The sequence below is a fragment of the Sebastes fasciatus genome, chromosome 4 (genome assembly GCF_043250625.1).
Source record: "Sebastes fasciatus isolate fSebFas1 chromosome 4, fSebFas1.pri, whole genome shotgun sequence".
NCBI classification, from domain to species: Eukaryota; Metazoa; Chordata; class Actinopteri; order Perciformes; family Sebastidae; genus Sebastes; species Sebastes fasciatus.
The window spans coordinates 37,892,001-37,911,892 of NC_133798.1; the positions used below are offsets into that span (position 1 = coordinate 37,892,001).

Genomic DNA, 19,892 nt, shown 5'->3' on the forward strand with positions numbered 1-19,892 from the left:
AGAATGTAGATGTAATTCAATGTGCAGGTGAATTCCAGCAGCAGCAGCAGACAGACACCGAGCATGCAGGCACCCTGGGGTGGCCACACCGTTGGTATCACCTAATTGATGCCTATATACTTCATCCTGCTGGTGACGTCGCTCCAATAGCATCATGCCATGAAGTAAAAGCCCCCCCACTCCAATTCACATGCACTTTACAGAGCCACTGCGCTGCTCACACACTCTCTATATTCAGCTGCAACCACCACACTGAAACACCCCATGCATATCATCTCCTCCTGCAAAACCAACTAACAAAACCAGGAAACAAGGATTTTACCAATGCAAGAAAAAAGTTACATAATCAAACAGCATGTGAGAGATTCCCAAATAGGCTAGACGATAAGAGGGAGGTGTGTTACTCCTTATATCACTGCTGCAAAATAAGAGGAGAAAGGAAATGAGCTGTCACACCTCCTTTTGCAACATTGTGTCAAAATAATCAATTAAAAGGTTATTAATCAATCAAGAGGTGATCAATAGTGGAGGTGCAAAAGCCAAGTGTGGTCCTCATCGTGCAGAGTCTGAGTCCTCAATGGTAACTTCCCACTCTCCAGAGTACAGCCCGTATGCATGCTGTAAATACACGCCTTTATGTGCCATATGTGCACACCGCCGACGCACACCGGCAGACGGTCACACGGAGAGACTGGAGCTGCTGCCAACACCACAACACACCACCAAACCAAACCAAACCAAACCCCGGCTAACAAACACTCCTCTCTCTCCACGTCGAGCAGTCACCGCCCTGCTTACCTCCGGTGCTGACCGGCTCTGTCTTTCTTCCCCTTCGGTCTCCTCTTCCTGGCCTGGATGGCCATCACTGCAGCCGGGTGGAGAGGTTTATCCACCGGGCATGTGTCCGAGGAAGGGTGCATGGAAGGAGGAAGAGGAGAGAGAGAACATCATTAAGGCTCTGGTTAATGGGTCATTTAACGGTGTTTAGCATGCACATGTAGGGTGATATACATTACTTTGATGTTAAATAGAACCAGAAGTGCTGGAGCATTTAGAGTTATAGAGGCTGAGTTAGAGGCTGAAGGATACGCACCTTTCCTGGAGCTCATGTTTCCTCCTCTTCTCCTCAGCAGGAGCAGAGCAGCTCAGAGGCAGCAGCCGGAGTCTCTCTCTGTGTCTCTCTCTCTCTCTCTCTCTCACCTCCATCATCAGATGACACGTGCTCCCTCTGGCGGGAGTCGCGTGCACACCTGCGTCACTTTGCACAAGATACACGTTTAAGTTTGTGTAATTTTTTTTATGCATCAAAAAATCCATAATAATTAATAATAAAAATAATAATTCAGCATATTGTAAAAAAAAAAATGGAAATAGTTAAGTACAAATACCTACAAAAAAAATAATCATTTAAATATATAAAATGTATTTAAAGGGACTGTTTGTAACTTCTGACACGTATAAATCATTGTGGGTCGGTGTCTCATGCTTGCTCGCGTGTGGCTCCGCTGTTCAGACTCAGACTCCAACACAAACCACAGTGAAGCACCAAAACCTCTTGGTTGTATCTAGTGAAGCCCGTCTGTTAAACAGTGTTGGCCGCAGTCGGAGGATGCGGGGGAGACCGTAGCTTTGGTCTCCAGGGCCGGAGTCTCTGCTGTACTCTGCTCCTCTGCTCCTCTGCCTGCCTTCACTCACACAACGCGCACGTTCTCACTCCACCTCACGTTCATGCGCGCTCACCAAACACTGCAGAAGACTTCGTAGCTCTGAGAATCTCTAGTGAATATACAGTGGACGTTTGTGCAGAAATAACTGCTGCAGCTCCTCCAGACCAACAGAGGTTTTCCGTGTCTTGTGAAGTGACGGGGCTCCGCAGAGAGAAACGTTATCGTCTCCCCCGTTCCCTCCGGCCGCGGTCAGGAGGCTGAGGCAGGAAAAGCCAACACTAGGATCAGCATTGATTCATGGAGAGACCTTCGTCTGGTCAGCTAACATTACTGCCAAGCAGCTGAAATATAGAGTGATATTGTGCTTTTAGCTGACGTGTGTCGCCTCACTGTTTTGGGCGATGCTCGTTCATGTCTATGTAGAGCGAGCACAAGCGCCAGCAACAGGACGCTGACTTTCGTTGACTTAATGGCCACAGGTTTCACTGTTAACAAAACATTTCTGATTCTTACAAACAGTCACTTTAATTCATTCATGTTTATTTCTGAAAACATATCTGCATCTCAAATTAATCTTTAACTTCCCAGCTTTCAGATGATGCACACCACTTCTATGTGACATCTACTGTTGACCTGCTATAAGATTAAAAAAACGGGTCTGTTATGGTCTCAGAGGGTTAAAACATGCTTTGGGTGTCCTTTGATTGGATTTAACATTTATGGTGAAACAACAAACAAACTACTAATAAATAAAGACTGAAATATTAAAGTGAAGTGACCCTGAGTCCCTCTGAATGCATCAGTCCTGCAGGGTGTCTGAGTCAAGCTCACTCCATGATTGACAGGTCCCCTAACCAATCGTTACAGAGTGGGCGGGCTCTAGAGTTGTCTCTGTTTCCGGTATCAGCCCCTGAACCAACCACACACACGTGTGGAGGAAAAGCTGCCTTTCACCGCTTTCTGAGTTCTTCTGAACATCACCACACTCTGGTAAGTTAGATCAGACTCTAGTCTAGTGATAACAGCAGTTTATAGCTTCATTAACACCATAGTTTTAGCTTTATCTCGCTGCTCGCAGAGCTAATCTCAGCTAGCAGAGTTAGCTGTGATAATGCTAACGCTGCTAGCTGCTGTGCTAACTTGTGAGTTTATCAGCTTTATGTTCATTATCTTGTGTTTTTCAGTGGAACTTGGTGCGTTAAGAAGTCTCTGCAGGTGTTTGGCAGCTGTGAGAGAAGATCCCGGATCTGTTTGAGCTCCACAAACAGTCAGTAGCATCCTTTTATAGGCCTTTAATGTCAGTTTACTGTCATCATCACTCTGCAAACACTGCAAAGCAATACAGCTGACTCCAGAACAGCAGCTCCACATGACTGTGTAGATTCATGCACAGCAGTTATAGTGTTACTATGATGTTTAAAACAATATGCATCCACCCTAAATGACATGACAGTAGGCAGACCTGCAACATGGAGCTGATATATCCTGAGTTTAGTTTATATGATGTTATGAGATGAGGACATTAATTCACACAGCAACAAGATGTTTAGTGTGACATCATGTAGTTTACATTGGATGCAATAGTTGTACATACCAAAATAACTGCAAGTCAAACATGCAAAATATAAACTGCATACAAACTTGTACTAGGATGGTAAACTGACTTTTAAAAATATATATATATATGGTGTTTACTAATTATTTTAATGTGCAAATGTAACTTATTCCTCTTCATTGCACCACTACATTTTAAACTAGCCATTATTTTAATTATTATTAAAAGTCTGCAACACTATGGAGGACAGAACCTGCCAAAATCAAAAATACATAAATAACTTTTGCATTTATTTTTTATATTTTGCATTTTATTTATATCTGCACAATTTTTAAACAGAAGAGTGAATAAATAAGATAATTAATACAAAGGTAAAATAAATAAAGAAGCAAGATAAACAAATATAAATGTATATCACATTTTATCAACTAATTAATGGCTACATTAAAAATTGTGCAGATATAAATGCATAATACATAAATTAATACATACATTTAAAAATAATTATAAAAAATAAAAAGGTAAATGCAAAACATAAATTCAAAAATAAAAGGTAAAATTAAACAGAAGAGTAAATAAATAAAGAAGCAAATTAAAACAAGAATATCAATTTATATCACATTTTTGCAATTAATTAATTAATTGGTATTTAAGATACTCAGGGGATCTGTTAAATGTGTTGTCCCCATGAGAAGTAAACTAATTTCATGTGTGCAATTGATGGAATAGCCCTTTAAAGGTTGTATTTGAATTACAAGACAGTTTCTCTGGGTCTGTTGTCACAGCTTGGCTCTGATGGCCGAGGCCGAGCCCATCCCCGCACAGGTCAGGGAAAAGAGAGGCTGTCCAGAGGATGAAGAGGAAGACACGCCGTCAAAGAAACCCAAAGTTGAGAAGGATCAGAAGAATGGAGACGAGGAAGGGCCCGAGGGCGAAGCGAGTGGTGGAGAGGAGTCGGGTGAGACCTTCGCTGATATGATGAAGCATGGCCTCACTGAGTTGGATGTGGGCATCCTGAAGTATGTCAGTGACCACGAGGGCTTCTCAGGAATCCTGAAGGAAAGGTTCGTCCTCCAGACTCATTAAATAGTTTTGCATAATTTGTTTTATTGTTTAACAGATGATTTATTGCGGGTTTGTTCTCAGATATTCTGATTTCGTGGTGCATGAAATCAACAAACAAGGCAAGATCGTGCATTTAGATGACCTCTCAATCCCTCCAGAGCCTGAGGTAAGATATCGGATTAAATTTCCAATCACCAGTGCTACGGTACGTTCACACAAAGCATTTTGTAGAAAGCAACCGTCACATCGAGTTCTATTTTAGGAAGTCCCAGAGCCTCAACCGCAGCCAGAGGAATATGACGTGCTGACTGAGGAGCAGAAAAAGCAGCTTGGGGAGCTGCAGCTCTTCAAGAATAAAGAGGGCGATGTCTCCATTGAGGTGAGTTTACACTTCCTGGATCACTTTTTATTACATCACTTTAGAACTCACTGGGAGTTTAATGTCTTTACTCCTCTTTTAAACATCTGTAGGTGTTGGATGATACTAAAGAGAAGCGGACGCTGGTCCACAAAGCCATCAAGACTCAGTATCCTGGTCTGGAGACAAAAACAGAAGAGAAGGAAGGGCGCAAGTTCATAGTGGCTTACCACGTCGCTGGGAAGAAAGCTCTAGCAGGTATGTGGAGAGGAGACCGAACCAGCTGTCTGGACATACGTAGCTCTTCACCAGTAAATTAGTTAAATGGTAATAGAAAGCATTTATTGCATGTCTACTTCAGCTTCTCTGGCTGCAGTGCATGTGGTCTCCAGAGCTGTAAAATATGTTGCATGCACTTGTGCATGTGCATGATCAAGACACCTGCATGGTCTTTGCTCACAGTGGTTTTTCAAACAAGTAGATTTTTGGTTATGACTGACTTTATTATATAGTGGAATGCTGATTTTCTACATTTTGACTTGGTCTGAATGAACACTTTAAAGGTACAGTGTGTAACATCTGGCGGCATCTAGCGGTGAGGTTGCAGATTACAACCTCTCATGTGAAGGAATACTACGGTGGCCGATGTGTAAACCAGAATGGTCCCTATCTAGAGCCAGTTAAAGAGAAGCCAGAGCAAGTTAGTAGTGTGTGTGTGTACGTGGGAAGTGAGCGGTGAAGAAAGAGAAAGAGAGTGGCGGCGAATGTGTGTGAGCGAACAAGTGAGCCAGCAGAGCAGAAGACAGAGTTGTTTTTTTCTTGAGAATATATATATATACACTCACCGGCCACTTTATTAGGTACACCTTGCTTGTACCGGGTGGTCTTCTGCTGCTTCAAGGTTGGACGTGTTGTGCGTTCAGAGATGGTATTCTGCATACCTTGGTTGTAACGAGTGGTTATTTGAGTTACTGTTGCCTTTCTATCATCTCCAACCACTCTGCCCATTCTCCTCTGACCTCTGACATCAACAAGGCATTTTCGTCCACACAACCCCCGCTCACTGGATATGTTCTCTTTTCGGACCATTCTCTGTAAACCCTAGAGATGGTTGTGCGTGAAAATCCCAGTAGATCAGCAGTTTTTTTAAATACTCAGACCAGCCCGTCTGGCACCAACAACCATGCCACGTTCAAAGTCACTTAAATCCCCTTTCTTCCCCATTCTGATGCTCGGTTTGAACTTCAGCAAGTCGTCTAGATGACGTAATGCATTGAGTTGCTGCCATGTGATTGGCCGATTAGCTATTTGTGTTAACAAGCAATTGAACAGGTGTGCCTAATAAAGTGGCCGGTGAGTGTATATTTATTAGGGCTGTCAAAGTTAACGTGATAATAACGCGTTTCGTTTTAACGCCTCTAATTTCTTTAACGCAACTTGAGATTTTTAGGTTGTAACGGGTTCTGTTTTGAAGATACTGGCATCATATAAAACTAGAAAACCTAAAGAAAACATCCTTATTAATATTATATATTATATCATATTATTATATTCAATTTCAGCCAATAGATCCCCCGTAATTGTTACACACTGGTCCTTTTAAAAGACAATAAGGAGATTCAGTATCGTGGTGCCTTGAAAAAAAACCAACTGCACTCTTGTTGCATTAACCATTTAAATCCCACGCTCCACTCACAGGCCCATGCATGAGATCTCTCCCCTGACATCTCGCCCCGCGGTCCTTAAACATCTCTTTCTTAGTAACATTATTCTATCCTCCTTTTGCTCTTCTCTGGTGGATAGAGGTCAAAGCACCTGCAGGTAAGAACCTATTCTCCACACAGCACAGAGGAAGAGGTTAAAGGTGTCGGGTTACTAGATGTGGTTGAAAATGCTTTTTTGGTTTTGTAAATTACAATTTAGATTTATTTCCATTATTTTTTTTGCAAATATAAGTTAGTTTTCTTTACAGGTAACCATGTGGAAGTATAAAATCTGAACTCTGAACTTTTGAATATGTGAATTATTTAGCTCAACAATTCTTGCTTGTATTTCAGTGCAACCTTTTTTTTTTCTTTTTTCTGTGTCCATAAAAGCTCCGAGGAAACACTTCTGGCCCAAAAACCGTGGCAGTTTCTGCCACTTTGTCCTGTACAAGGAGAACAAGGACACCATGGACGCCATCAATGTGCTTTCAAAGTTCCTCAGGTCTGAATGATCATCATTTAATAATAAGAGACGGTTTATTTGACCAATGAAATATGATTGTAGTTAAGGAGCATCATTTCTCTTTCTAGGCTTAGACCCAACATGTTTTCCTACATGGGAACCAAGGACAAGAGAGCCATCACTGTGCAGGAGATTGCAGTGCTCAAGTGAGTGTGTATTAATCTTTTTAAGCAAATCAATAATTACTGTGTATTCATTTTCAAATTGTCCGTGGATGATTGCAAATAGGTGCTGCATCTTGTTGTATTGCTGCTGTTGCTAGGCAGCTGATCTCTGGTGGATCAGCTTGTTGTAAACTAAAGGATCTGTAATTAAAGAAACCGTCTCCTTGTCCTTTCAGGATCACAGCAGAGCGGTTGTCTCACCTCAACAAGTGCCTCATGAACCTCAAGCTGGGGAACTTTTGCTACAAAAACCACCCTCTTAAACTGGGAGAGCTGCAGGGAAATCACTTCACTGTGGTCATCAGGTCAGCAGATGTTATTAATGTAGACGTTTCACTGAACTGTTGTAAGTTATAGAGCGGCAAACTCCCGTCCCTTCTAGTGGACCACCAAGGGATCTAATTTTCTGGAATAAAAAACGTAACTTCCCTGTTGCACGACAGTAATTCTCATTATTTGTTGATTTATTTGCATATCAGGAACATCTCAGGGACAGATGAGCAGGTCCAACAGGCCCTGACATCCCTCAGGAAGACGGGCTTCATCAACTACTACGGCATGCAGCGCTTCGGCACCACGGCTGTGCCTACACAACAAGTCGGCAGGTGAGGACATGACATGGAGAGATGCTGACATACATTGTGATAATGACATGACATAACTCGAGTGTTGTTTCCTCCTTTTTGTTTCGGGGGGCAGGGCTATCTTGAAAAATGACTGGAAAGAGGTGGTGGATTTAATTCTGAAGCCTCGTCCCGGAGGTAATCAACTTTTTTTTTTCTTCCATATTTTAAATCGGTTAAAAAGTGTCAAAACCTTCCTCAATCTTTTACTGCTTTCTTCAGCGGAGAAAGAATTCCTCGTCCGCTGCCGGGAGGAGTGGGCAAAGACTCAGGATCCGGAGGCCGCCCTGAAAAAGCTGCCCAACAAGCGCTGCGTGGAGGGGCAGCTGCTGCGAGGCCTGTCGATGTACGGCAAGAAGAACATCGTCACTGCTTTTGGACTGGTTGGTTTTATTTACTTTCTCCACTCCTCTTTTGTCTTCTTCAGGGTGGTACAGGGGGTCTTTAGGGGGAGATAGCAGGTCAACAGTAGATGTCACATAGAAGTGGTGTACATCATCTGAAAGCTGAGAACCTGAAGATTAGGAGATGCAGCTTTGATTTTTGATTTTTGATTTTGATTTTGATTTGATAAGGACGATGCAATTTAACATAGTTCCAATACAGAGCATAAAACTGATGTGCTGCACAGAGAGTTTATAGCTATTGCTTATTTTCAACTCTCGTCCCTAGTTGGGCTTTTACATGTACAGAATAATTAAAATATACAGCTATCTATATGGCAAAACCACAATATAATGCAAATATGAAAAAACAATAAAATACACATTACTTCAATGTATTTTACATCCAAAGAGTTTCTGCTCTTTCTGATGAGTGGCGTTTGTTCTTTTTTTCAGATCCCTCGTAACAACCGTCTGATGTACATCCACAGCTACCAGAGCGTGATGTGGAACACCATGGTGAGCCGGAGGATCGAGGCCTTCGGCCTGAAGGCTGTGGAGGGGGACCTGGTGCTGAAAGGAAGTAAGAAGTTCACCTTTTTACCTTTTTTATGTCAAATATTAAAGGTACAGTGTGAAGGATTTGGTGCCATCTAGTGGTGTGGTTGCAGATTGCAACCAACTGAGCTGTTAACTCATGATGTTTAAAAAGGAAATGCTGCCCACTGATGTCCTCTTTGATGTGTTCATGAAGCCACAGCACACGTGCTGTCTGCAGAGGAGGCCGAGAGTTGCTCCATCCACGACACTGTGATGCCACTTCCTGGGTTTGATGTCATCTACCCGACTCATCACGGTAAGAAGCTCCGTGTCATTTATAGGGCTTTTCCAATCGGCACTTTTGGCCGCGCCGAGTCAAACCGCACCGTGCTGATTTAAATAACAAAACTGCTGATAAATGAAAGAAAAAATAAATGTAGTTCAGCAAATTCTAAATGAATTGACAAAGAAACAGAAAGTAAACCTACTGCAGAAAAAGAAAGGGAAGTTTAGTTCTGAGCTTGTAATCGTCTGTAATGCTGCTGTCTCTCTCTCTCTGTCTGTCTGTCAGTGGGTAAAGGTTACAGAGAGCTGCTCACTGCAGACGGGTTGGACATCGACAACATGAGACACAAAGTGAAGGACTACTCTCTGGCTGGAGCTTACAGACGCATCCTCATCAGACCCAGCGACGTCAGCTGGTGAGCAGCACATTCAATACTAGTATATTATTTCACCCATTTATGCTGTAATATCAACCATACTGGAATACGGTGGCTGTTATTGTGTACTGCAAGTTATTTGAATGCTTTATTTAAATTATTCTGCGGTTCCTCTAACCTGGTGTGTCTGTCTGTGTTCTGCAGGGAGGTGACTCAGTATGACGACCCCAGGATCTCCCTGGTTCATAGTGATTTTGAAAAACTGGAGAACAAACCTGCTCCTGTCTTCAACAAAGGTAAAGTTCCTTTCAGGATTGTTTTGGTGTGTGGGGAAAAAAGTGATTCAGATAAAGCAACTTTCTGAACTATAATGGACTCGACTCAGTGCCGGCCTTGACCAATTTGGTGCCCAAGGCGAGATCTTAGCCGCTGCCCCTCCACCTCTTTTTTTTTTTTTTTATGTGCGCTCTGCCGGAAGGTTCTCTGTGTTATTTTTGTGCATACAGTACATGACTGACATAGCCTCTTAACATGCTTATAATATAGCTACCACATTGACACAGTATTTCTGTCCTTCCTCTGACAGAGGGGAAGTATCGGGCTCTGCGTATGGAGTTCTCCCTGCCGCCCTCGACCTACGCCACCATGGCGATCAGAGAGGTCCTCAAGTTGGACACTAGCATCAAGAAGCAGACGCAGCTCAACACCACCTGGTTCAACTGAGACCGAAACACACTCAAACACACAAACTGGACTGCTGCTGCAGGCTGCAGAGCGCCTGTCGACTGTGGCTACTTACTGTTGAGTGTTTTTAAGTGTATCATGTGTGTCTGTGTGCGAGAGCGATTGGGTTCTGCGTGAAGCCAAAAGGTTTTTCTTTGAAGTACAAAGAGCAACGATTTATCATTAACTTTTTTTTAATGTTCCTACTTGCTCTAAAGTGTTTCTCCGCTGCAACGTTTCAGCATATTTTGGCAATGATTTCAGTAGACTTTGTGCTTGTCAGGGTGCCGTCTCACACGGTAATCCCTGCTGCACAGGCTGCTCAGCATGCACACTCTTTGTACAGAAATATGAGTTTTTGTTTTTTAACTTTGAGCTGAATGTGTGACTTGAAAAAACTCTTGAAGAGAGAAATTAAAAACGTTGAGTTTCTAGTGAACTGTCTGTCTTTGATTGACTGTTATTAAGACACACTAGGATTGTCCAACATGCTGCTGATTTCTTTGTATAATGAGGGTTTTTAGGTATAATTTAATGCAGTGAAGAAGCCCTTTTTTCACCTTTATGTAATTCAGAGTTATTGGTGCCTTCAAATGAAGCTCGTGTTAACAGCATGGGAAGTCGTGTACAAGTGGTTAAGTCGTGAGAACACTGCTGCTAAGCAACAGCAATATCAGCGTTACTGTTGGCGTCTGGAAGGCTAGCAAGTGCAGAGAATGCAACGACATAATGACAGAGGAAGAATATGAGGCCGTTGGGAATATCAACATTTCGACATCTCGCGACATTTCGTATTCAACATACGACTAAAATGGCAATATATTAACTTATTATGCACCGAAAAATGAACTTCCATGGCCTACGCCATTTCTGACAACGTCAACAAACACCATCCATGGTCCATGTTTACTTCCTGTCAGCTGACATCATTCACATACTGTACACTGCAACCGGAAATAATGGTGCCTTCAAATGAAACTCGTGAGCTCGTGTTTACAACATGGTGAAGTCGTGTACACGATATACGTGGCGTTCAAGTTGTGAAAACACCGATGCTAAGCAACGGCAATATTAAGGTTACTGTTGGCGTCTAGAAGCCACAGAGGCTCATATGGACTCTTCTGGTGAACGCGGTAAACACGACCCCATTTGAAGGCATCGTTTGTCTTTCCCTCTGCTGACCATCAGAGTTAAAGTGGGCTTGTGAAATGTATTTTTGTCTCTTATCAGTCTGCTGCTGGTCAAAACAGTGGAGCTGACCATCTGGCACTGCGGCATGTGCCAGCTGGCAGGATATACAGCTACCCCCCCCCCCTCTCTCAAACGAAATGCGGTTACTAATCATATCATTCACCCCGGGGCTGTCTGCCCTCCTAGTTTTGGATCATTTTTATGTTTTGATGCTGTTTTGTAGCATCTATGACCTGCTGTACCGAAGAGATCTTAACCATATCCTGACAAATAATCACAATGAACACAAAAAGAGATACTGGGAGAGAGACAGATTATAATTTTTATTGTTACATCCCACTTTATTTAAACTTAATTTAGCTTTTGTAGTTCACATTTCATGGCAAAAGGGGGTACCACACAAATTCAGAACAGAGAGATGGGACAACTAAACGAGGGGTTGAACCAAAGTTATTACTGTTGTCTATTCTGGTTAGCAGGGAAACAGCAAGTAATATTTCTGTATGGCTTTTCATAAGAGTAGTGCCACAGTTAACACGCTGTACGTGTAAATGTAAAACTGTTGGTCTAATCTGCCGGTGCTGAACAAAAGGCCTACAGAGGCAGAGAGTCATTAAGAGATGACGTTAACATGAGATAAAGTGAATGAAGAGTACAACCATGTAGGGTTTTCATAGTGAGTTTGTGCACAACGCAACCCGTGTTAAATGCACCATCAAATACACCATAGATGAAATAAGTAATAGTGGAGAATGTGTAAAGTTTTATAATGAACTTAAAGGACCAGTGTGTATGAATTAGGGGGATCTATTGGCAGAAATTGAATATGATATTAATAAGTATGTTTTTCTTTATTGTATAATCACCTGAAAATAAGAATGATTGTGTTTTCGTTAGCTTAGAGCAGGAGTCAGCAACCTTTACTATCAAAAGAGCCATTAAAGGCAAACTAAGAAAAAGAAAAATCTGTCTGGAGTCGCAAAACATTTGATCATTGTGATGAAGGTAACACAGTTTATAGTCTATGTATATAGTATATAAGTCTAATGCTGTGAGGGCCAAAGAGACAATGTACTATGGAGTATTAGGGCCACATTAAAGATTGGCCACATAAAAATACTACTTTATAATATTATGACTTTATTCTCGAAATCTCAGATGTAGTTTTTTTACTCAATGTGGCCCTAATACTCCGTCATACCGTCACACATTGGCACACGGGAGAGGCTTCAGTTGGTTGCAATCTCCTCACCTCACCGCTAGATACCGCCAGATCCTACACACTGGACCTTTAAAAGGGATTTTTGGTTGTGTCTAGAAGGAAACTCGTGAGATGGTTGAGGTTAGGAATGGTAGGTCGTCCGGCTCGAATTCTTGCAAGTTTTTGCAGATTTCAGATCAAATTTCCCAATTTGTGGGTTACCTTCTAGACTCTTAGACTCTTGACAGATAACATGTAGGATCAATTTTGACCTTTGGGGAACAAAATGTAAGCGCAAAGGTCCACTTAGTATCTTTTCAGAGCTTTCAAACACGTCCTCTTCAGTGACTGGAGCTCAGAAAAGATAGTAAGTAAGTGGACCTTTAAATTAAGATTATTTTGTCATACTGTGAACAGAGTAAATACCGGGTAAAATAAGTAACGATTAGGACAATTATAACAAAACATCAGGGTAATAGTGGTGTGACTTGTACATTTTAATCAGCAAACAAGTTGCCGCAGAGCAATTATATGTGAAACTGTAAATTGAATAATGGAAATTAAATATTTATTTACCCCAGAAAACTACAAAACCTAGAATAAATGCATTAAAATAAATGTGGAAAGAAATGATTCACTCCTAATCAGCTGCTAAATGTTGAATATTATTGACACTTGTGTGAATATTAAACTAAATTTTCTCAAGGCAGGTGCAGGGCACTTTTAGCACTATTAGCTGGCACACAGTTGTCATAGAAGATCTGGAAAGAGCTGTCAACATAAGTTACCCTCTTCAGGAAGTCCTCCAGCTGCTGCACCGTCATCTCTTGAACCTTGTTATCCTCCCGGTCGTTGAGCCCGTGAGCTGCGAACGCGGGAAACTTGGAACGCTCCGAGTACGGTGCGTTGTGGTCAAAATCAACGCAGCAGTAGGCCGACCACAGGTAGGTGGGGATGCCCAGGCGGTTGATGTTCTGGCGGCGGACCGTGTGCCCCGAGGTGGTGACCCCGGTGACCACGTAGGCGGCGCCGCGACAGTAGTTGTTGAGCCGCCTGCGGATGGTGTGCTCGTGGTCTTTCCAGGGGCCGATGTTGAACTCTCGGACCTGAGGGACCACGTTCGTCAGGGTGTAGGTGGATGCTTTGTCGAAGGGGTGGGCCTGGTGCTCGTCCGGATTCAGCTGACCGCGTTCAAAGATGACCATGTTGGAGTAGTCGTCGAGTACGGCCTGAGCGTCCTCGAAGCTCTTGTGCACGTTTTCTGAGGGGAACTGCTGCATCTCTCGTGAGTCAGACACTGTGGAGAGCTGTCGGGATAAACGTTGTCATTATTAAACATGTTGTTAAAGTGAGTATACTACCGGATGAGACTGATAAACATTGGAAATCAGATACTCCGTCCCTACCTGTGGCTCATACATCCAAGGCACATCAACCTTCTTGGTGCCATCCGAGCGCTTGAAGGTGTACGCCGAATAGACGGGGATGTGGTTGAAGGTGTCGTACAGCGTGACGAACCGCGGGCTGCCCTCGTAGAACTGGCAGATCTTTTTAAAAGGCTGCTCCTCGAGCCCTCGAGGCGGCGTGCCCATGTACAGGAACTGTTTACACTCAGGTGTGAGGTTTTCCTGCACCTCTGCTGCTGCCACCGCCGCCATCACAAGGACGAGAAGACAGACGAGCGTTCGATCTGTTCTCTTGTAGACGATCATGGCGAACCGTGCAGTCTCTCTGTGGTGCTTCTAATCGCTTCTGAAACGTCGTCCTGCTGTGTGTGGACTCCTCTGTGCTTTCGAGCCGTCCCAGGCATATTATGCAAATTCTTATCTTTTACACTTCATGAATAGCCAAACTACTGTTGCCATGTTTGAAAATCCATCAGCGGCCAACCACAGTTCAGAGATCTTAACGGTCCGGCTCAACCGCACAGGAGTTCTGAGTAATTGTGTCTGACTTGGCTCTCTTTTCAGGTCGTAATTATACAGGAAGTATGTGACCAATGTACTGAACTGAACAGTGAGGGAAATATCAATCAACGAGAGTCTGAACAAAGCAGACATTTAAATAACTAATAATAATATTAATGATTCAATTTACACTAAGTGTTCCTGTAAGACATTAATAACTAATGTCAGCTGTGGAAAAAAGACAATGTTGAGCTCATTAGTTGTTTAATATGTTTAATATTTCAGACCTTTCAGCCTCATTGCACTAATGTTTGATGAACTCAGTTTACAGCTTCCCATCTGTGCCACAAGCTCTTTATAACCATAGACCAGGGGTCAGAAACCTTTACTATCAAAAGAGACATTTTAGGCAAAAAAAAAAATCTGTCTGGAGCCGCAAAACATTTGATCATTGTGATGAAGGTAACACAGTTTATAGTCTAAGTATATAGTATATAAGTCTGATGCAGTGAGGGCCAAAGAGACAATGCACTACGGAGTATAAGGGCCACATTGAGAGGAAAAAAATCGGATATCTCCAGAATAAAGTCGTAACATTAAGAGAATAAAGTCATAACTTTACAAGAAAAAAATAAAATAACACATAAAATTACTACTTTATAATATTATGACTTTATTCTTGTAATATTAAGATTTTATTCTCGAAATCTCATTTATTTTTTTCCCTCAATGTGGTCCTAATACTCCGTCGTACCATAGACCTACAACAATGATCAATAAAAATAAAAATGTAAACAAAAAACAGTTATTCATTTCAATTTTTATAATCTACAGGGAGCCACTGGAGAGGAGCTGAAGAGCTGCAGGTTGCTGACCTCTGGTCTAAACTCTCTGTCTTCTTACTGCAGGGCTTCCTGTTCCTTCCTCCTGTTGTTTCCCACTGTGATGCTCAGCCTGCAGGTTTTCTTCTCAATGAAACAGTTGTATTTACTCTCTGCCTTTCCCTCCCTCTCAGTGTATGCGAGTCCGCCATCATGTTTTCTGTGAGAGAAAAGACTGGAATGTTTTAAACATCTGTTTCCATAACAACAGGTTGATGGCAGCGTGACCTCTGTCCCTGTGATAACAAACACTTCCTGTTTACTATCGGAGCATCTTCACTGTTTACACTGTAACCCCATGCTGACCTACAGCATCCATCCATCCATCCATCCATCCATCCATCCATCCATCCATCCAGTATACCAGACAGTACTAAAAAATGACCCCCCCCCCCCCCTTTGTGGTATTCACGACCTCGTAAGTGGAAAGTTTCTGTAAGCTCAGAGTTCACGACATGTGACGTGTTTGTCGACGTTGTCAGAAATGGCGGAGGCCATGGAAGTTCATTTTTCGGTGCATGATAAGTTAATATATTGTGATTTGCGAAATCGTTAGCCTCTGTGGCTTCTAGACGCCGACAGTAACGTTAATATTGCCGTTGCTTAGCAGCGGTTTCTTCACGACTTAACCACTTGAACGCCGAGCACATTGTGTATACGACTTCACGATGTTGTAAACACGAGCTCACTACGAGTTTCATTTGAAGGCACCGTTATTTCCGGTTGCGGTGAACAGTATGTGAATGATGTCAGCGGACAGGAAGTAAACATGGACCCAAGCTGTTGCCTAGCAACGCAATTCCTTTGCAATTGCTATGGCAATGAGCTGAAACCGGAGCGTTTCAGACAGAGAGTAAATACAGGCAGATTCAGACAGACAGTATGAAGAGAATAATGTGTTTTTTGAACATTAAAGCATGTAAACATGTTCTAGTAGGAACACCAAATACAAGTATGAACCTGAAAATAAGCAGGAAGTGTGACCTTTAACTACATCAAATTAGTTCAAAATCAAATTTGGATTTGCAAATGTAGCTATAAGCGTAAGAAATAAGTCATGGCACTGACTGTGGCAGCCTCGACACAGCTGTGGGTCAGGATCTACTTTCATCTGTAAACTGGCAGTATTGTTCTCTTTTACGCCACATATATATACACAGAATAATGCTTTAAAGGCCCTTTTTAAATACATTCATGAAGGCTTCCTCACATACATTCACTCTTCTATTCTGATGGTCAGACTGTGAAAGTGAGGGCTGTTGGTTGTTTGTGCTCTGTGGGGTTGTTACTTTAGACCACTGTATACACACTGTGTGTGTTTGAACATGTGAGACGCAACAAAAGACTGTGTTTGTGTGCTGTATGTGCATTTGGATGTGTGTGTGTAGAGAATATTAGCAGCCGAGAGGATTGTGGGGGATCTGTTTGTGTGTCTCGGGTTTGTGTGTGTTTGCGGGGGGGAAGGATGGGTGGTGTTATTGTGTCTCTCGGGAGGTGTGTGTATTTGTGTTGTGGGGGGGGTGTTTGCAGGTCTCGTAAGTCTCTGCTGGGGTGGTCTGGTCTCGGAGAAAGAGAAAGGAGGGTGCATGTGTGGAGGACACTGCTATATATTCAGACTTTAGAGGAGACACACCTTCCTCAGCCGGCTCAGTACAGATGAAGAGACTAAGAGAGAAACAGGAGATGAAGTCACAGAGAGAAAGTGAAATGTGAGAGGACAGAAGCTGAATTTTGCTCCACAATGATCATCACACCATCATCACAGCATCTCGGAGAGGATTTCATCTGAGCTGATGAAGCAGCCCGAGGTAAGTGTCTGTTGTGAGTTTCATCATAATTCCCCTCATAGCTACGAATACATGCAAAATAAAAAAACTTTTAGCATCGGAAACCTTAAAATAAATTATTGCTGCATTATTAGCTTTCAGTAAATTTCTTAAATAATGATTTGTCAGTGCCTGGCAAAGTTTAATTCTGTCATTAAATTTACTGGGAGCTACTGTATATTTTATTTACAGTATATTTTTTATTTTATTGTCTTGTGAAGCACTTTGTAACATCTGTTTTGAGAAGTGCTATATAAATACATTTATTATATTATTATTATTAATGTAGTTTATGATTCTGGTTGTCTTGTTGGAATGAAAGTTTTCATTTAAATAGTGTCAGAAAGGCCTAAAATGTTCAGCAAAAAAGTTTTAATTGTATTAAAAAAAAACAGGGTGCATCAAAGTCAGCTTAAGTTTTAGATTTTAATTGAATCCTTTATTTAATATTTTATTAAAATGACTTCCAACAGACACCTGTGCACAAGAGAACACATACAGTATGGACAAGAACACACATCATTTACAGACACTGATGGCATTTTGTTGTTGTTTGCATGTAAAAAATAAAGTTTGTTTACAGCATTCTTGGGCAGATTAGTCCAAAATTCCTGAAGTAAGATATGTGTAGCTAAACGTTTATGGAGGACGGAACCTGCCAAAATCAAAAAATAAATAAATGACTCGATAAATATATCATTAAATGTAGCAAAAATAGTATTAAAATAAATGTAGCCATTAATTAATTGATAAAATTAGACATATATACACAGTATATTCCTGTGTAAATTTGCTTCTTTATTTATTTACCTTTGTATTAACTCCATTATTTATTCACTCTTCTGTTTGAAAATTGTGCATAAATAAATACATAAATACATTAGAAAATAAATATAAAATAAATAAAATTAATGCAAGAATAAATAAATAAATAATAAATGCAAAACTAAATTAATTAATTAATAAACAAAATATATACATTAATAAATAAAAGGGAAAATGAATAAAGAAGCAAATTGAAACAGAAATATCAATTTATGTCACATCTTATAAATCAATTAATTAATGGCTACATTTATTTTTAATTTTATTTTTGCTACATTTATTTATTTGTTGAGTCATTTATTTATTGATTTATTTAGGATTTTGACAGGTTCCGTCCTCCATAAACTTTGCCTTGTTATTGTTTCAAGCTGTGCACAAACAGTATTTACAGTATTTACAGCAACTGCTACAAAATGTTTAAGCATATCGTTGTGTTTTATTGAATTTTCAGACCATCTGAGTCAACAGACTGAGGAGGAAGTGAGACTGAATGAGGGTCTAATCCACTGCTGGAATTTGGGCCCAGAAACAAGTGTACCAGTGCAGGAGTTTGGACTTCTAGACATTTTATTGATCAAACTTCAGCTTGCTGGGAAAGTATTCGGACCTCCGGTGACTTTAATGGCAAATTATTTCATATAAAAACCAAGAGATGGAAGAACAGATGTCAGACGCAGACTTCCTCTCCTCCCCCTCTTCTCCTTCGCCCTTCCTCGACTGTGACTACAGCGACTGGTCTCCCTCCTTCTCCATCATCCCGTCCGTCTACCTGCTGGCCTTCCTGGTTGGTTGCCTCGGCAACGGCCTGGTGCTGTGGGTCTACCTGGACCGAGGTGATGGCAGGGGAACTGGAAAGCCCGGTGGTTGCGCTGGCATTTTCAGAACCAGTCAGCAGAGCGTAAACAGCACTGGTAGATTTCCTCAGAAGAAGACCGAAACCTGTGGATCTTCCTCAGGACAAAGAGCCTCCTCTCACTCCTCCTCCTCTTCCTCCTCCTCTTATCCCTCCATCCCTAGTCCGTCCCGCTCCCTGACAGACTCTCTGATAGCCAGCTTGGCGTTGGCTGACCTCTGCTTCCTCGTGACTCTCCCTCTGTGGGCGGTGTACACAGCCATGGGCTACCACTGGCCTTTTGGGCAACCCCTCTGCCAGATCAGCAGCTTCCTCACGGCCCTCAACATGTACGCCAGCGTGTTCAGCCTGAGCGTGCTCAGCGTGGAGCGGTACTGGGTTCTGACTGGACGCCGGCACTCCAGCCACCGTGTCCCACAGGGCTGCCCCAGCAGGGCATTGTGGGTGCTTGGAGGGGTGTGGGTGCTGGCGGGGGTGCTTGCACTTCCTGGTTTGCTGCTGCGCTCCGTCAGGGAGGTGGACCTTGAATCTGATTATGATTGGCAGCTGGAGGAAGTTCATCCCACTACTACTGATTCTGGATCAGTCTTCCTCGTCTGCCAGATGGACTACTCCATGCTGATTGGAGCAGAGCTGGAGGAGGCGGATCGAGAGAGGGCAGAGATGTGGTGGGCAGCCGCTTTGAGTCTTAAATCAACTCTAATTGGCTTCCTGCTTCCTCTTGTCGTCTTGCTGGTCTGCTATTGCTCACTGGCCCAGCTCCTCAGCAGACATTTTGGACGGGGCCCTCGTCCCGACCGCAGGCGCCAGCGAAGACTCCTCAGGGTCATCGTCACTCTGGTGTTGGCGTTCTTCCTGTGCTGGCTGCCTCTGCATGTCAATAAGACTGTCTCGATGCTGCTGGAGTTTGGTTTTGTGCCGTACTCCTGCTCTTTGGATCAGATGTTACTGGCTGCTCAGCCGTACGTCACCTGTTTAGCTTACCTCAACTCCTGCCTCAACCCTCTCCTGTACGCTGCATGCGACCCGTCATTCAGGAAGAGATGCAGAGGAGCTCTTCTCACGCTGTGCAGGACGAGAGGAAGAGGAGGAGGAGGAGGAGGAGGAGAAGGAGGAGGAGGAGGAGAGGGAGAGGGAAGGGAGGGAAAGAAAGATGAAGGAGAGGTAGAGAAAGAGGAAGCAAGAACACTAGAAACAGCAGATAGGACAGAGGAGGGAGAAGAGGAGAGGGCGGGATGA

The 19,892-nt window shown here is 42.6% G+C and overlaps 4 protein-coding genes across 8 annotated transcripts in view; 2 read left to right on the top strand and 2 right to left on the bottom strand.

Annotated features, from left to right (window-relative positions):
- The window catches only part of srpk2 (SRSF protein kinase 2), an 89,611-nt gene extending 88,409 nt beyond the window's left edge, over positions 1 to 1,202 (bottom strand). For 2 of the 4 annotated variants that reach the window (XM_074634200.1, XM_074634198.1), the window contains exons 1-2: positions 1,094 to 1,201; positions 799 to 865 (exon numbers count right to left, since the gene is read on the bottom strand). In XM_074634200.1, coding sequence (XP_074490301.1) covers positions 799 to 865; positions 1,094 to 1,109 — 83 coding nt within the window. In that variant the 5' untranslated portion in view covers positions 1,110 to 1,201. Of the gene's footprint in view, positions 1 to 798; positions 866 to 1,093 lie in introns of all 4 variants that reach the window. The other 2 variants (XM_074634197.1, XM_074634201.1) reach the window with 2 other exon arrangements.
- A 1,319-nt stretch (positions 1,203 to 2,521) lies between these two features.
- pus7 (pseudouridine synthase 7) lies at positions 2,522 to 10,408 on the top strand. Of its 2 annotated transcripts, XM_074634000.1 has the most exons (18): positions 2,522 to 2,657; positions 2,852 to 2,934; positions 4,008 to 4,286; positions 4,369 to 4,453; positions 4,550 to 4,666; positions 4,759 to 4,903; positions 6,449 to 6,466; positions 6,742 to 6,853; positions 6,943 to 7,020; positions 7,215 to 7,343; positions 7,518 to 7,643; positions 7,738 to 7,799; positions 7,884 to 8,044; positions 8,501 to 8,627; positions 8,799 to 8,900; positions 9,156 to 9,285; positions 9,451 to 9,542; positions 9,833 to 10,408. In XM_074634000.1, exons 3-18 carry the CDS (start codon positions 4,018 to 4,020, stop codon positions 9,967 to 9,969), a joined length of 1,890 nt encoding a protein of 629 aa, XP_074490101.1. In that variant the 5' UTR covers positions 2,522 to 2,657; positions 2,852 to 2,934; positions 4,008 to 4,017; the 3' UTR covers positions 9,970 to 10,408. The 2 variants fall into 2 exon arrangements, with proteins under 2 accessions (XP_074490101.1, XP_074490102.1); XM_074634001.1 differs by lacking the exon at positions 6,449 to 6,466.
- A 1,250-nt stretch (positions 10,409 to 11,658) lies between these two features.
- LOC141767124 (endonuclease domain-containing 1 protein-like) lies at positions 11,659 to 14,155 on the bottom strand. The gene is made up of 2 exons (XM_074634361.1): positions 13,768 to 14,155; positions 11,659 to 13,668 (listed from the first exon to the last, which is right to left on the bottom strand). Exons 1-2 carry the CDS (start codon positions 14,071 to 14,073, stop codon positions 13,063 to 13,065), a joined length of 912 nt encoding a protein of 303 aa, XP_074490462.1. The 5' UTR covers positions 14,074 to 14,155; the 3' UTR covers positions 11,659 to 13,062.
- A 4,309-nt stretch (positions 14,156 to 18,464) lies between these two features.
- Positions 18,465 to 19,892, top strand: aplnr2 (apelin receptor 2). The gene has a single exon (XM_074634075.1). The coding sequence runs from the start codon at positions 18,465 to 18,467 to the stop codon at positions 19,890 to 19,892; it is 1,428 nt and encodes a 475-aa protein (XP_074490176.1).

Excerpts from the sequence above, each read along its gene's own strand:
- pus7 (XM_074634000.1), top strand. The coding sequence starts at position 4,018 with ATGGCCGAGGCCGAGCCCATCCCCGCACAGGTCAGGGAAAAGAGAGGC. Across the intron at positions 4,454-4,549 it reads CAATCCCTCCAGAGCCTGAG|GAAGTCCCAGAGCCTCAACC; the intron begins GTAAGATATCGG and ends GTTCTATTTTAG. Across the intron at positions 6,854-6,942 it reads GTGCTTTCAAAGTTCCTCAG|GCTTAGACCCAACATGTTTT; the intron begins GTCTGAATGATC and ends TTCTCTTTCTAG.
- LOC141767124 (XM_074634361.1), bottom strand. The coding sequence starts at position 14,073 with ATGATCGTCTACAAGAGAACAGATCGAACGCTCGTCTGTCTTCTCGTC. Across the intron at positions 13,669-13,767 it reads CTTGGATGTATGAGCCACAG|CTCTCCACAGTGTCTGACTC; the intron begins GTAGGGACGGAG and ends TTATCCCGACAG.
- aplnr2 (XM_074634075.1), top strand. The coding sequence starts at position 18,465 with ATGTCAGACGCAGACTTCCTCTCCTCCCCCTCTTCTCCTTCGCCCTTC.